Here is a 14,314-nt window from a genome sequence, read left to right as displayed (position 1 = left end):
GGCTAAGTGAGGTCAGCAAACTCTCTCCTCAAAAAAGCAACTATAATGTAGAAAAAAACTGAGACAAAACAGGTTTGTCACTCTGGCAACTAACCCAAAACATACAAGACATGTTTGTTTGAAAAACTGCTGAGTTTTGAGTAGAAACTGTAAGATTGTGGCATCCTTGCCTGGGGCTGCTCCCATTCCCTTTACTTCCCTAGCTCACTTGCAGTGGAGCTTCTGCCAGGGCGAAACAGAGCATGAAGACCAGGAGACCGCTACTGCTATGGTTTCGGGCATGGGAGGGTTCTCTCAGTTTGGAGTGGTAGGTGATATCCATACCCAACTGCTTTGTTAATAAAAATAGTGATCTTGGTGCTCTATAAGCAGGGAGACTGATGGCTCTACTAGCCTGAGGTGGCAACTGTGTGTGGTTAGAACAAGCACACTTCTGGGTGATCAGAGGCTACACATGCACAGCAAAGACCAGAGGGGGTCAAGCTATTCACACACACACTCCTGGCCAACTCTGATGCAGCAGGCACACGCAAAGGAAATTAAAAGGACTTAGCAAAAAGCAAAAACAAAAACAGATTTGAAAAAATGTCTAAACACCGAATCCACTCCCTACCTTCACACAGATCCATCAGCAGAGGACAGTAATCTGGGTTGAAATGTGTGAGCACTACTATCCAGTTGCTGACCACTGAGCCAGCTTTGCAGATGCAGGGCAACCCCTACAAAGCTGAGCTTCAAAATAAACACAAGAATGTTCTTTTAGAAATAGCCAAAATACTGAACAGAGATTATTAAAAAAAGAACCAAGCAAAATTCTGAGGTTGAAAGGTACAATAACCAATGACAGTTCCAACTACAGAGGCTCAGAAGCAGATTTAAAATGGCAGGGAAAAAAAAATAAATGAACCTGAAGACAGAAAAAATTTGAAAGCAAGAGGAAAAAAGTCTCGTCACTACAGGAGACCACCAACACAATTAACATCTGACTTTTTGCCTTCAACAGAGGGCAGGAGGCAGTAAAAGGCACAATCAATGTGCTTAAACCCCCAAATTACCCTTCAAATGCAAAAGTGGGACAAAAACATTTCCAGATAAAGAATCAGAAAACTCACTGCTAGCAGAACTTACAAGAAATACTAGAGAAGTCTTCCTTTAATGCTGCAAGGGAAATTAAGACAGTAACTCAAACCCATGGAAAGAAAGGAAAAATACCAGAAACGGTAAATTTTCTCATCTTTTCTTTGAAAGACAGAAGGTTGTATGAGGCAATAATTAAACACCATGTCACCGAGTTTGTAACACGTAATATAGCACAGGGAGGGAAGTTTGGGAAAATATACTGGAGCGAAATTTCTGGATTTTACCAGACTATTAATCTGAAGGAGGCTGTAATAAATTAAAGTCCAGCTGTAAAGTCAAAGCAATGGTTTTTCCAGTAATCATGTATGGATGTGAGTTGGACCATAAAGAAAGCTGAGCGTCGAAGAATTGATGCTTTTGAACTATGGTGTTGGAGAAGACTCTTGAGAGTCCCTTGGACTGCAAGGAGATCCAACCAGTCCATCCTAAAGGAAATGAGTCTTGAAAATTCCTTGGAAGGACTGATGCTAAAGCTGAAACTCCAATACTTTGACCACCTGATTCGAATGAAAAGGGAACAACAGAGGATGAGATGGTTGATGCCATCATTGACTCGATGTACCTGCTTGTTTAAAAGTTTTTAAACTTTTAAAAACTTTTAAAGTTTGAGCAAGATCCTGGAGATGGTGAAGGACAGGGAAGCCTGGTGTGCTGCAGTTCATGGGGTCACAAAGAGTCGGACACGACTGTGACTGAACAGTAACAAGATACAACCACTCAGGAGATAACTAAAAAATACAGTTTTAAAAAAATCAAGAGGAATTTGAATAGTACACTAAAAAAATATTTAATACAAAATGGTAAAAAGACAGGAAACATACAGAAAACATTAAACCTCAAATATAAACCCAACCATACTAATAATTCTATATGTAGATGGCTTAAACAAACCAAAAGGCAGTCTGTAAGACTGAATTAAAAGTCAAGATCTAGCAACTAATTCCAGTTGACTTGAAGTACCCCACCACCATGACCACCCAGTCAGAAACCCACATGCAACTACAGCCATCTGCACCGGTGGTTCTACCTCTGCCAATCATGTAGGTATACAGCATCTACTGAAAAACATCTGTCTGAAAGTAGGTCATACTGGTCAAGTGTTAGTCACTCAGTTGTGTCCGACTCTTTGTAACTTCATGCACTGTAGGCCCACCAGGCTCCTCCGTCCATGGAATTCTCCAGGCAAAAATACTGGAGTGGGTTGCCATTTCCGTCTCCGGGATCTTCCTGACCTGGGGATTGAACCTGGGCCTCCCACACTGCAGGCAGACTCTTTACCGGCTGAGCCACCAGGAAGACCATGCTGGTCAAACCTGTGCTATTTAAGGGTCAACTGTATATGCACCGATAAGCTGAAAGTAAATAGATGAAAAAGATATACCATAAAAACAGTAACCATAAAATAGGTAGAGTGGCTATATTAATATTAGAAAATCTGACTTTTAAACAAGCAGTAATACTAGAGATATTTGACAATAAAACAATTAACACATCATGAAGCTATAACAATTATAAATGTATTTGCATTAGAGCCTTAGATGCTTTGAAGCAATTATTGTGACCAGGGGCCATGTCTGGAGTTCACTTAGTGTTGGACAAAACCCAAACAGTTCTGATAAATAGCCCTTCAAATTTCTTGAACAGAATGTTACCTTTTTAAAAAATGAGTATTTCTCTTGAGCACAGTGACCTCTAGTGGTACTAATATAAACTCCTTTTTCATTGAAAGGTTCCATTCCATAGGGTCAGTTGGTTAAAGGATCCTAGAGGATGTATTGTAGAATCCTCCTCAGAATCACGTGAGTGCTGCTATGATAACAGCAGTAAGCCAGGCCAGTCTGTCTAATAATGTTATAGTGAAGTAGGAGCTGGCTAGAACTAACCCCTTCAGCAGTAGTTTTCAATTGTGGCATACAAGGGAGATTTTTTAGAAGATTAATGCTCAAGCTACCCTCAGCTATTTTGATTTCATTACATTGTTTTTAAAGCTCCCTGGATGATCCTGATTTGTAACTAGGGATGAGAACCACTGGCCCTGGCATAAAGTAAAAGCTTTCCTCATAGTAATGAGTCTCCACATTCACTAGTATTTTAAGTGCATTAGTGTGTTTAGCTAGAATTTACTCTCAGGAAGCACTTCAAGACTGAGTCAGAGAAACAATCTTCCCAGACCAAAAGTATGTCTTGTTAAGACCCCAGCAACCAGACTGACAATCCTGGCACCATTATGTTGAAGACTAAATAGTTAGAGAAATGTCAGGGAAGATCTCGCAGGCCTTGCATCATGGCAAAAAAAAAGAGGTAAGTGTAAATCAGGGATTTGCAAACATTTTCTGTAAAGGGCAAGAGATGAAATGTTTTAAGCTTTGTGGCACTTAATCTGTTGCAATTACTCAGCTCAGCCATTGTAACACAAAATGTCACAGGGTACCCATTCTTAGGCAAAGAATTCATAACTTGTTACAGGGGCCCAGGTACTCTGGTGATGGTCCTCCGGACAGTGATCAAGATAAACAGACCTATCTCCCTTTACCTCTGCCACATTGATCATATTTCTTTAGAGCTAGACTTTTTGATCCTTGGCAGTGAAAAGGATTCATTTTCTAGAACTCAGATTTCTTGAAGGTATGTTATTAACCAAGATAAAGTCTTTTAATAGGATCACATCCAGCCTTCTTCAAGCTTCAGTCACTTAGATCCCAGGGAATCTAGAGGTGGATAAGACATAAACTTAGGCATCTGACTGTCATAAGAAATGGATGATTTGACCTTCCTTATGTAGGTTAGGCTGACTCACCTGGGCTCACCAGTTCTTGAAGAGGAGAGGAAGTAAGTTTGAACCTTTCCTAGCAGAGAATTTTCTGCACAGAAATTTTCTACTCTTTCTGAGCAGAGAACTCTCAGCCTCTCAGTGTTAACCCAGATGAGGCACAAACCTTGTATTAGAATTGCAGAGTAGAGCTGGGCATTGTAAACAGCAGCCTAAGAATCTACATCCCCTGCAAGCAGATGCAAACAGAAGTCTGATAGGCTACTAAACTGAAAATATGGGCTTTTAATTGAAATCGTGATTAATTATAGACAGTTCTAATTTCGTTTGGTTTAACAGATTAGAATTCATCCGCTCATCCATGAAGTCATTCATCAGATATGTAAGTGTTAATAAGCACTAGGCAGTGAGGAAACAGAACAAGGTACCTGCTATCACAATGTGCCTTGCAATAGCACACCTGCAGAGAAGTAAACAGGCAAGTCCAGTGTTCTACTATAGAGGTCGGTGTGTTGAGAGCAAGGGAACCTAAACAAGGCTTGAACGCATGACAATTTACAGACCTTGGGGGAAAAACATGTATTTTACCACAGAATTAAACTATGTTGAGATACCATGTTTCAACACAAGATTGGTAAAAATCAACATTGACAGCCCATCATGTTGCTACACCATGTGTACCAAATGGGCAATGCTAGAGAGAAATAGGCTTTCCTATACATTTCCACCAGGACAAACAGTACTAGCAAAAATATAAATGCACAGACCCTCTGACCCAGCAATTCAACTTCTAGGAATTATCCTCGATACATACACAAGGTTACACATGTGACATACTGAATAAGGTTATTCACTGCAGCACTATAATAGTAATTAGAAACAACTCTCACATCCATGAATAAAAAACTGATTAAACTGCTATTACTTGTAGCTCAGAAACTCTCCAAGGAAAACAGGGAGTCCCTTCCAAGGCATACAAAGTTCAACACAATCTATAATCCTACATCCTCCTTCCTAAACCATCTCTTCCCTCTACTCACTGCCTCTTGGCCTCCTAGCCTCCAACTCAAACTACTTTAGGCCTTTGCTGTACTGTGCCTCAGAAGTTGGTGTGGCTCTCACTTGCTCCAATGTCACCATCAGAGGCCTCCTTGGACCAGTCCTTACACAAAAACAACCAATCTCCTATCCCTCCGTATCATTATTCTCTGTATCATTACCCACCTGGTGTTTGCTCCTTTCCTTTCCAGAACTTTTGCTCAATGAAGACAAAGACTGTTCACTTCTATATTCCAAAGCTAACAGTACCTGGGAACTTTTGCTCAATGAAGACAAAGACTGTTCACTTCTATATTCCAAAGCTAACAGTACCTGGCACACTGAAGGAGCACTAAAGTTTAATGCATAAATTATGCAACATCCGAGCAACTTAATAGTAAGCAACTTTTAAAAAGTGCCATTTTTACTTATGTAAAAGATCTCTAAGATATTTAATGAGAAAAACAAGGCTTATGTATTTGTGTTGAGAGAAAAAAGGAGGGTCTCCTTGATGGCTCATTAGTAAAGAACCCGCCTGCCAATGCAGGGAACATGGGTTCGATCCCTGGTCCAGGAAGATCCCAAATGTAGTGGGGCAACTAAGCCCACTGCTACAACTATTAAGCCTGCACTCTTGAGGCACCACAATGAGAAGCTCATGTACCGCAACTAGAGGAGCCCCAACTTCCCGCAACCAGAGAAGGCCGGACTGCAGCAACCAAGACCTAGCACAGCCATAAATAATCTTTTTTAAAAAGAAAAACAGGAGAGTGGGACTTCCCTGGCGGTCCAGTGGTTAGGACTCAGAGCTTTCATGGCCAGGTACCAGGTTCAATCCGTGATTGGGCAAAAAAGATTCCACAAGCCACACAGTGCAGCCAGAAAAAGAAAAAAGTATCTATGTACAAATGACAACAACGGTTGCTTTTGGGGATCTAACTAGGTGGCTCAGAGTCAGAGGTAGAGCCTTCTTGCTATATCCACCAAATCAAAAAGTGAAATGAAATGGAAAATAGGTTGGGCTAGCAGCCTGTGGCAAATGGGAAAAGCCATTAACTTTGGCGACTGGCCTTGAGGGCTGAAGAGTTATTTGGCTACTACATTCTGTGTTCTAGAATTACCCTTCTATCCAGCATCTTTTCCCCATTAAGTCTGGAAAGAAAATAACCAAGTTATTAACACCAACACCAGCCAAGCCCCCAGTATTTCTACTTTAACCATCATCTTCCCAGCTATACAATTACATAAACATCTTCTAGGCTATACAACCCTCCCCTGTAAAGGTCTCCAAGCAATTAATTGCTCAGAGCCACATCTAGTGAATTCATTGCTACTGTCCTTCATTGAAAACTCACTGCCAACATGTCAGCTTTACAGCTTTCAATTCCTACTTAGCTTACTATATCCTGGAAAACACTCGACTTCAAGATAGGCTACACAATGATGAAAATCACACACACAATCATTCATTTGACCTAGCCACAAATCAGTAATATTTTAAGAACCCCTCAAATGTTCTTCTCAATTGAGGAGACATGGCAAAACACAGCGTTGCACTTTGCCTTGATACTTAGCTTAGTTCAAAGCCTGAAGGAGAACTACAAAAGTGAAGTCCTAAGTCATGCTTTACTTACTTTTACACCTAGGAGAGAGTGCCAAGTAAGGTGCTATGTCCAAAGCAAAGACATCTTTAATCAGCTCCCAGGTTAATGCCAGGTTATTAATTTAGGAGTTAAATATGAACCAGCATTTTTCAAATCGATCACACAATCCATTTAGTAGTCCCAACCTTGAAATTTTTTTTTTTTAAAAGGTACACCACGCCAGCCAGTTCATCATTAAGATGAATAACAAATGTGGGTACCGAGTTGTCATGGCTACAAAAAAGGTCTTGACCTAAATACCCTGTACTCCCTTTCCTGTAAGGGTAAATAGAATTTTCTGTGCTTTTAAAATTCATTTTTTGCCCCTAACCTCTCTTCCATATTTTTATCCTCTCATAACTAATCTCTAGGATGCTGCTAGTAATCCATCCCAAAGCTACAGAATTAATGATTCCTACTCTTGGCTCAGAACCCCCACTTCCACAAATTGAGTATCAGGACTGTTTATCCTCTGCAGATTTATTGTTGAGTAAACTTATCTTTATATAATACAGAACAAGTAAAGCTGACCAAGTGCAATAAGCAAGCCTGATGATTACACATAGCTTTACAGCAACCATGTAACGCAGCCAGTTGTCAAAATTCCAAAAACAAAAGCATCCAAACTTTGAACATACTAATGATCATTCAAACCAGTAAATATGAGGCAGATCAGTATTCCCAATTGTAATGCTATCCAGTAAGTTTGAGTGTCAGAAACAAGGACAGATAGCTGTGCCATCAGCACTAAAAAAATTTTTTTGCACCAAGGCTAGAGAACACCCAGTAAAAGCTTGACCAGAAAATTCAAAATTAACTGTCACTGCCCTATGATGCTTAAAGTCCAAATAAACAATCTACTGGTGCTAATATTCTAAAGTCTATCAGATGCTGCCAAAAAGTAACTACAGTGAGGTGTTGCTAAATATAGGTTGAATTAACATAACTGCTTTAGTCTCATTAACATTTCTGACATCTTTAATTACTTTGCACCAGCCTGGCAAAATAAGATGAATTATGTTGGTTTTCAGGAACTGAAGAAACCTAACCTGGGAATTAATATCTCTGCTCAGAATAAGGCAATTCATTTGAAGAAACAGAAGAGAATATCTAGGCTGGAAAATTTTGCAAAGCTGGTTTACATAAAGGTGTTTTGTTCCAAACTCAAAGACAATTCTCTAACATGCACAAGTTCGGATATAAAACTGGTTAATGTTTGAAAACAAAAGAACCCTGAGTATAACTTTCTAGAATGGAGAGCTCTAATTTGATACCACCCCATCTAACAGCCTGATAACCTCTAGTAGGCTTTTGTAAAATCCAGCTTCTCCAGCATCAAGTCCAACTACTTTTTACTTAGTTCCTGGTGTGCTCACTTATAGCAAGTCAGTGGTCCCTACAGCCTGACATAAGAAATTAGCCTTATTGATAACATCTGATACCAACTCTAACAGAACTTAGGGACTTGTCATGATGCATCATCCATGCTGTTTAGGGAGACCCAACTCGAGTTCTTACCATCTGACCCAAAGTTCTAAGTGTAAAAAGGAATTTTCCAAGTATGTGTGTATATATATATATACGTTAATTATGTTTAAGACTTAATATCATTAATTTTAAATGTAGGTCTGTATGAATACAGTTAATACCAAGGTTGACTCCTGAAGCATACCAAATTAAGGAGTATTAATATTGAACACAAATCAAGAATCTAATTAGAAACATTTTATTTTAAATGTGCCAAATAAAAATCCACATTTTCAGACCATAGGATGTTAATACATTCAACAAAAATTTGTATTATATTACTGCTGTAAATTTACAGAGTAATAGTCCAGATCCATTTTGATTAGATGGTTGAAATACCCTCCCTAAGTTACACTTTACAGACATCACGAATCCCTTATAATAATGTAAACAAAATAACTTTTCCCTAAAAGGTGAACTTGAGCACTTCAGTCCACTCTTTCAGGACTTGCACTTCTTCTCGGACTTCCTGATGGGGAACGACTAAAAAGAAAAAAATATTTAAGTTTGGAACCAATTAGTGTCTAACAAAACTCTTCTCGCATATATGTCAGGGTGAAACGAAGAAATGCTAAGGTGGCCAAAGGGTAGTTAAGTTCCTATAGCAGAAGTCTTAAAAAACTCTGTAAGGTTTAACAGCCTCTTCACTAATTAATCTTACAAAACTTAGGTAAAGATAACTATTTGCTTTTTGGAGATTTGGGGGGGAGGTCATCTAAGAAATTCTAATATTTTAACATATAGCACCAATTCTCCAGGAAATATGCAGTAAGCAAAATTCTGCAGAGGCCACACTTGACAGTTAAGATATGGCAACAAATTATTTAGCTTACCTTCTTTTTGGAGATGGAGATCTGGACTTTGATCGGCTGTCAAAACATGAAAAGGTTGTGTTTTACTTTTGTGTGAAAAGTTCTATCCAACCCCTTCAGTTACAATAAAATGAAATGAACCCCCAAAATGTCCTGAGCTTAAACTACACTGCAGTTAAACTGGAAACAAAAACCCTACCAGTTTTTTGGCTAAAAGTCAATCTTCTAACACTTGTTCTTCATAAAATAATCTTTCATACTCTAAGCAAAATGATCTCAGAATGCTTCTCCATACATGTATCAAATCCAACACAGGCCTCTTAATATAACCCCAAATTCACCAACTTTTCACTATAGCTTGATATGCCGTTGCCTAGAAAGTCAGCTAGAACAGGCCACGTATAAAGCAAGTTATAAAGTTTGGTTTACTAATAAGAAAACTGTGCTCCTCCTCAACTTACTTCTAAGCTCACAGCTAACAAATTTCAACAATTCAAAAATACTTTGAACTCTGGATATTGGTGCCATATAACTAAGAGCATCAATGAGATTTTTACTCTACCTGCTTCTAGGCCGTGAAAGAGACCTGGATCTTGATCTCGACCTGGACCGGGATCTTAATAAAAGCAAACACATTTATACCAATTAGTCCACAAGAATAATTTCCTTAAATACCTTCTGAGTACCTTTTAAGGTAGGATAGGAAGGGGCTAAAACTGTCCAAGATGCCCTATCAGTCTAAGACTGGACAAAGACTTGGAACTACCATTTCAAAAATCTATCGTGAGTTTCTGTACAGACGTACAATACTCTTAAACAGAATGTAGCATCCAAGAGAGATTTGTGGTATTTGAGAAAACTGGTGTTAAAAGAATCGTATCAACCTCCTGAATGGAAACTCCTGTGACTGGGTAAAGCTGTGTTCATGGATCAACAAACTATCATGGATGGTTCAGGACCATCAATCTGTAAATACAAACCAAATAAGGCTGACACAGACATCTTGAGGTCCTGCAACCAAGTTAAATGCATTTATCTGGAGTCCAGGTTTTTCAAATGGACAAGTTTCTGAATCATGGCATTTATAAAGACTGTGCTGCTGTTGAGTACCAATAATTCTCAGTAGCATTCCCTACCGCTGACACGAGTAGCATTGTCAATTCCTTTCATTATCTAGAATGTTATCCATTTCCATAACCTTTGAAAACAAAAAAATGCTGAGGGGTCTAATTTGATTTTTAACTTCTCAAATTTCAGTGTCTAACAACAAGCCACATTCAATCTATGTGTATATTACCCTAAATTTTCCATGGTCTCAACCCTCAAAAAAAGAAAAACTTTAACTTGCTTCTAAATCTCTTTCTGGTTCTAATGGGCCTTCTTATCAGGAAACAAGTAACTATCATCTTTTAGTGCTATTATCATTTGTCTATAAACTGACTTATAGGTAAATGAGAGTAGATCTAAACAGATACAAGATGACTCCAGAAATTTTCAACATGTTTACCCAGAGTGCTCCCTGGAATGATTTGAGGATTTATGCCTTAGACCCTCCTCTATCACCTCTGTAACACCCTTAAAATCTTTAGTTGGGCTTTTCTTCATTTGGACATGTTCATAGCCAACTTTTTTTTCAAATATCTTCTGAAGCATTCCATTTCAATTAGGTCCGTACTCCACCGCTGTCATTAAGACGGGACAATCCAAATACAAATAAGGGGGAAAAAAGGTGCTACATACTGGAAATACCTCGATCCTTTTATAGAACCAGACCTAGATCGTCTGAGTGAAGCTGATCTTGATCTACGAAGAGACACAGATCTTGATCGCCGAGGAGATGCTGATCTTGACCTAAACATTAAATCAAAGTAATTTCAATTTGATTCCAATTAAACTTCACCACTACTTACAAGTTGAAATTTAAACAAGATCTCTCACCTCCTTCCCCTGCTCCTGCTGCGTGAGCGAGAGTATCGTCTACCTCTGGATCTCGAATGTGATCTAGACCGTGACCTATTTTTCAAGTCAGAAAAAAACATAATATTAGATGGCAACTCCTCTTAGAGTCTGTGTGCCTCTGCTGAAACCAAATCTCAAAACTATTTAAATTTAGTGTCTCATTTGGAAATAAACTCTGGGCCTATTAGTTGTCGTTTTTTTTTTTTTTTAAACTACCTAAAAAAAGATTTGTTAAAAGCTCAATTACATTTTAGATTAACATAATATAAAACACTGTAATGTGTATTTAAAATAAACCTTGCAAGTTTGCAGGTCGACCCTCTTTGGCCCATGGTCTAGTAGATCTAGACGATCTAGAAGTATCTATAGCCGATCGCTGCATCTAGATGTTTTCTTCAATCTACACGACGATCAAACTGACAGCCAAATGAGCCAGGTGAGGCTTGATTGACGCAAGAAGATTTTTCTAGTTGGGAATGTGGTCAATCTGGTGTTCCTCTTTCTAAACCGGAGGGGCCCCCAATTGTAAGCCAAATTTACTGTTACGGCGATCACCGTCTCAAATTTTCTGCCCTTTAAAGAATAAGGTGAAGCTAGGTGTAGATGACTCGAGGGGATCTGGCCTCTTATGCTGATCACCTCAAGGTCTAGGAGGATCTTAATTGTCGGATTTGCAAGGCGCCTCAGCATGATATCATAAGGCTCGTGACATTCTGAATCAAGGCGACTGACTCAAACGAAGAAACCTGAAAGGTTTTGACCAGGTTGATTATTAATACATTAACATTTCTTTAATTAAACAAAAATTGTAAAATACACCTGTAACAATTAACATTCAAGTTTACAGAAAAATACGTTTGTGCCTTGCTAATAAAAAAATTACTTGATTAACTAGTACACTAACCATTCCTTTATTAAAATAAATACCTGCTTCTTCTTCGGCGGCTATAGCGATGACAATCATAAGCATAATGTCCCTTTTCGCCACACTCATAGCATCTATCATTGGGATCAAAGGGACGTCGGGCAGGTGGTCTATCAAATCGAGATCTCCGAGGCATGCCTGTTGATAGTTCAACTCTCACTCGGGAACCACAAATAACTCTACAAAAAACAACAACAAAACTGTAACGCCAAAAAAAAAAAGGTGAGCTCTATATTTAGCACTTTCCAACCACTCTCTTTGCCCTCAGAAGCTCCAACTATATAAGTCCTTCAAACTTCACTTTTGCTTTCATTTCCTGTCTTCATAAAGTGATCAGCTAATTATTTAAAAACTCCTCCAGACTACAAAATTCAAGCCTGACACAGGAACATTCTCACCAAGATCTCACTTACTTTCCATCCAGGCCTCGAACTGCATCTTCTGCATCTCTAGGGTCTTCAAATTCCACAAAAGCAAATCCTGGAGGATTTCTGGCAATCCACACAGTTCTCAAAGGCCCATAATAACTGAAAGCCCTTTCTAACTCTCCTTTGCCAGCACCAGTTCCCAGGTTACCAACATACACCTTGGTTTCTGTTTAAAAAACGCAAAGGAAAGAGTGCACATTATGCAAATAATCTGGCCCAAGTTTGAATTTTTTACATATATTCTTTTTTACAGTGCAAAACATTTAATACTCTATCAAGGGCTAATGTTAGTCTTTAAACCAGCGAAGTTCGTAACATTTCTGAAAAGCTAAGCGTACGACCAAGTTCTTAACATTCAATGGAGGGGGGAGCCCCGCGGGAAACCTCCAAATACGAGCACCGCAGCGTGGTAGGATACTCCGAGGCGTGGAGCAGACTCCGCCCCGGTCCCGCCCCTGAGTCCCGGCAGCCCCAGGCACACCGAGAACGCGCGGGCCGGCGGCGGCAGCGGCGTTCTCGGTGAGCGGGCCCCAGCGGAAGGCGGAACGGGAGCGGGGCTGCGCCGACTCCAGTACTCTGCAGCAGGCGCCCCAGGCGCAGGCTCGCCCGTGACTCCAGCTCCCCGCCTCAGAAGCCATAAACCGTGCTCGAAAAAGCCAAGAGAGAAAAACCAGCCGCCAGACTTAAAAATCACGCTTCCATGCCCACTCAGCAATCAGACCGTTTGACGAGAATGCGTAGCTCGAAGCTGCCAGTTTTCTAAGTCTTAAATTCATCCTTTCTTTTACGGCTGCGACCACATCTGTCAGCTAAAGTGGCGGGAAAGCGCCAAAGAAATGCGCCACCATGGTCGTCAATGTGCGCAAAATGGCAGCCGAGGGCGGGGGGGGGGGTGGGGGACGGGCGGGCAGGCGGGCAGCTCGAAGAAGGGCAACAACAAACAGTGATCGAGGGGCTGGCTCGGGCTGGGCGGGAGACTAAGATGCCCAAGAACTGAAAGATACCCGCCGGAGACCTACCCCAGCCACCCGCCGTCCTCCTGCGAAACCCCGCGGCCGCCGCCTCCAGCTTCGTATGGTGTGCGCCGAAGCCGCCATTACGCACGCGGAATAACCGTCTCCCAACCGCCGCGCCAACCTCACGACCTCTAAATACTCACTACACCCACAGCAACCTCCCTTCCTGGCCTCCAGCCTCTTACCTCCTCCGTACCGCCCGTAGCGCGACATGATGACTGGCCTGCGAGCTGGGCTCTTTCAGCTCGCAGCGCCCAGAGAACGATCAATACAAAACCAACCAAACCGCCTCACACGCCAACGGTCCCGGCGGCACTACGAGGAAGCGCCTGGGTTCGCGCTTATATATGCGGCGGCTGGGTTCCGTTGCGCATGCGTCATCTCGACGTTCTGCGCGGCACAAAGGAGCTGGGCGGAAACAGCAGAGAAGCGGTGCGTAGGGAACTGATGGGGTTGAAACGCGAATCCTGGGCGGAGGGATACGTTTCCGTGGCAACGCGGAGATCCTGTCTGTAAACCCTTGGCCCTTCCCCGCGTTGTCCCGCCCTCTCCCCCCTTTTCCCTGTGTTCCCCTCATGTTCCTTCCCTCATTCTCCCCCCCCCCCCGCCTTCATTTACCCTCCCTCGCATCTAGGGACCCTTAGCTGTGGTAATCTTCTTTCAGGCCTCATGAAAGGTGTAAGATTTAACCGCTGATGTTGCTGCTGCCGCCGCCTTTCTGCTAGGGGACCTGACCTCGACTGCTACTCATTGATCTTTGGGGCTCGTCAGAGGTAATCGGGAGCTTGGGACAGAGTGAGAACCACCTACACCCCGACTGTCTGAGTAGTGGTCCTCAAAACCACCATGGGCCTCAAAAGGGGTGACGCCCCCAAGGGACCGGCAGCCCTGAACCGACCCTTCTGCCCCTTCCGAACCGGCCACCAGTTTTCCCCAACACGGTCCGAGTTCTCGGAGTCAGGAGGACAAAGAAGTAGAGGGTCCCCCCACCCACCTCTTTTTATTGAAATCGTGACATAATCCTAAATCTTTAAATCATTTGTGGTAGTGGCAATT

General features: G+C 41.4%; 1 protein-coding gene across 6 annotated transcripts; it reads right to left on the bottom strand.

Moving 5' to 3' along the window:
* Nucleotides 1–1,902: 1,902 nt before the first annotated feature.
* Nucleotides 1,903–13,749, bottom strand: SRSF7 (serine and arginine rich splicing factor 7). 6 transcript variants are annotated; one of them, XM_069583513.1, is made up of 8 exons: nucleotides 13,444–13,727; nucleotides 12,228–12,408; nucleotides 11,817–11,993; nucleotides 10,869–10,943; nucleotides 10,671–10,781; nucleotides 9,493–9,546; nucleotides 8,952–8,987; nucleotides 1,903–2,492 (listed from the first exon to the last, which is right to left on the bottom strand). In XM_069583513.1, the coding sequence occupies exons 1-8, from the start codon at nucleotides 13,469–13,471 to the stop codon at nucleotides 2,459–2,461; spliced, it is 696 nt and encodes a 231-aa protein (XP_069439614.1). In that variant the 5' UTR covers nucleotides 13,472–13,727; the 3' UTR covers nucleotides 1,903–2,458. The 6 variants fall into 6 exon arrangements, with proteins under 6 accessions (XP_069439614.1, XP_069439615.1, XP_069439618.1 ...); XM_069583514.1 differs by having other exon boundaries at nucleotides 10,680–10,781; XM_069583517.1 differs by having other exon boundaries at nucleotides 10,704–10,781.
* Between the last annotated feature and the right edge of the window lie 565 nt (nucleotides 13,750–14,314).

The sequence above is a fragment of the Ovis canadensis genome, chromosome 3 (assembly GCF_042477335.2).
Source record: "Ovis canadensis isolate MfBH-ARS-UI-01 breed Bighorn chromosome 3, ARS-UI_OviCan_v2, whole genome shotgun sequence".
NCBI lineage: Eukaryota > Metazoa > Chordata > Mammalia > Artiodactyla > Bovidae > Ovis > Ovis canadensis.
The sequence above is the reverse complement of the archived record's forward strand: the minus strand, read 5'-3'. Positions and strand labels throughout refer to the sequence as shown.

Bases quoted from the DNA above. Each gene is read 5' to 3' on its own strand.
- SRSF7 (XM_069583511.1), bottom strand. From the start codon at position 13,471: ATGTCGCGCTACGGGCGGTACGGAGGAG. The intron at 11,994-12,227 runs GTAAGTGAGATC...TGTTTTTTGTAG, and splicing joins GTTCGAGGCCTGGATGGAAA to AGTTATTTGTGGTTCCCGAG. The intron at 10,782-10,868 runs GTGAGAGATCTT...TTTAATGTTTAG, and splicing joins AGCAGGAGCAGGGGAAGGAG to GTCAAGATCAGCATCTCCTC.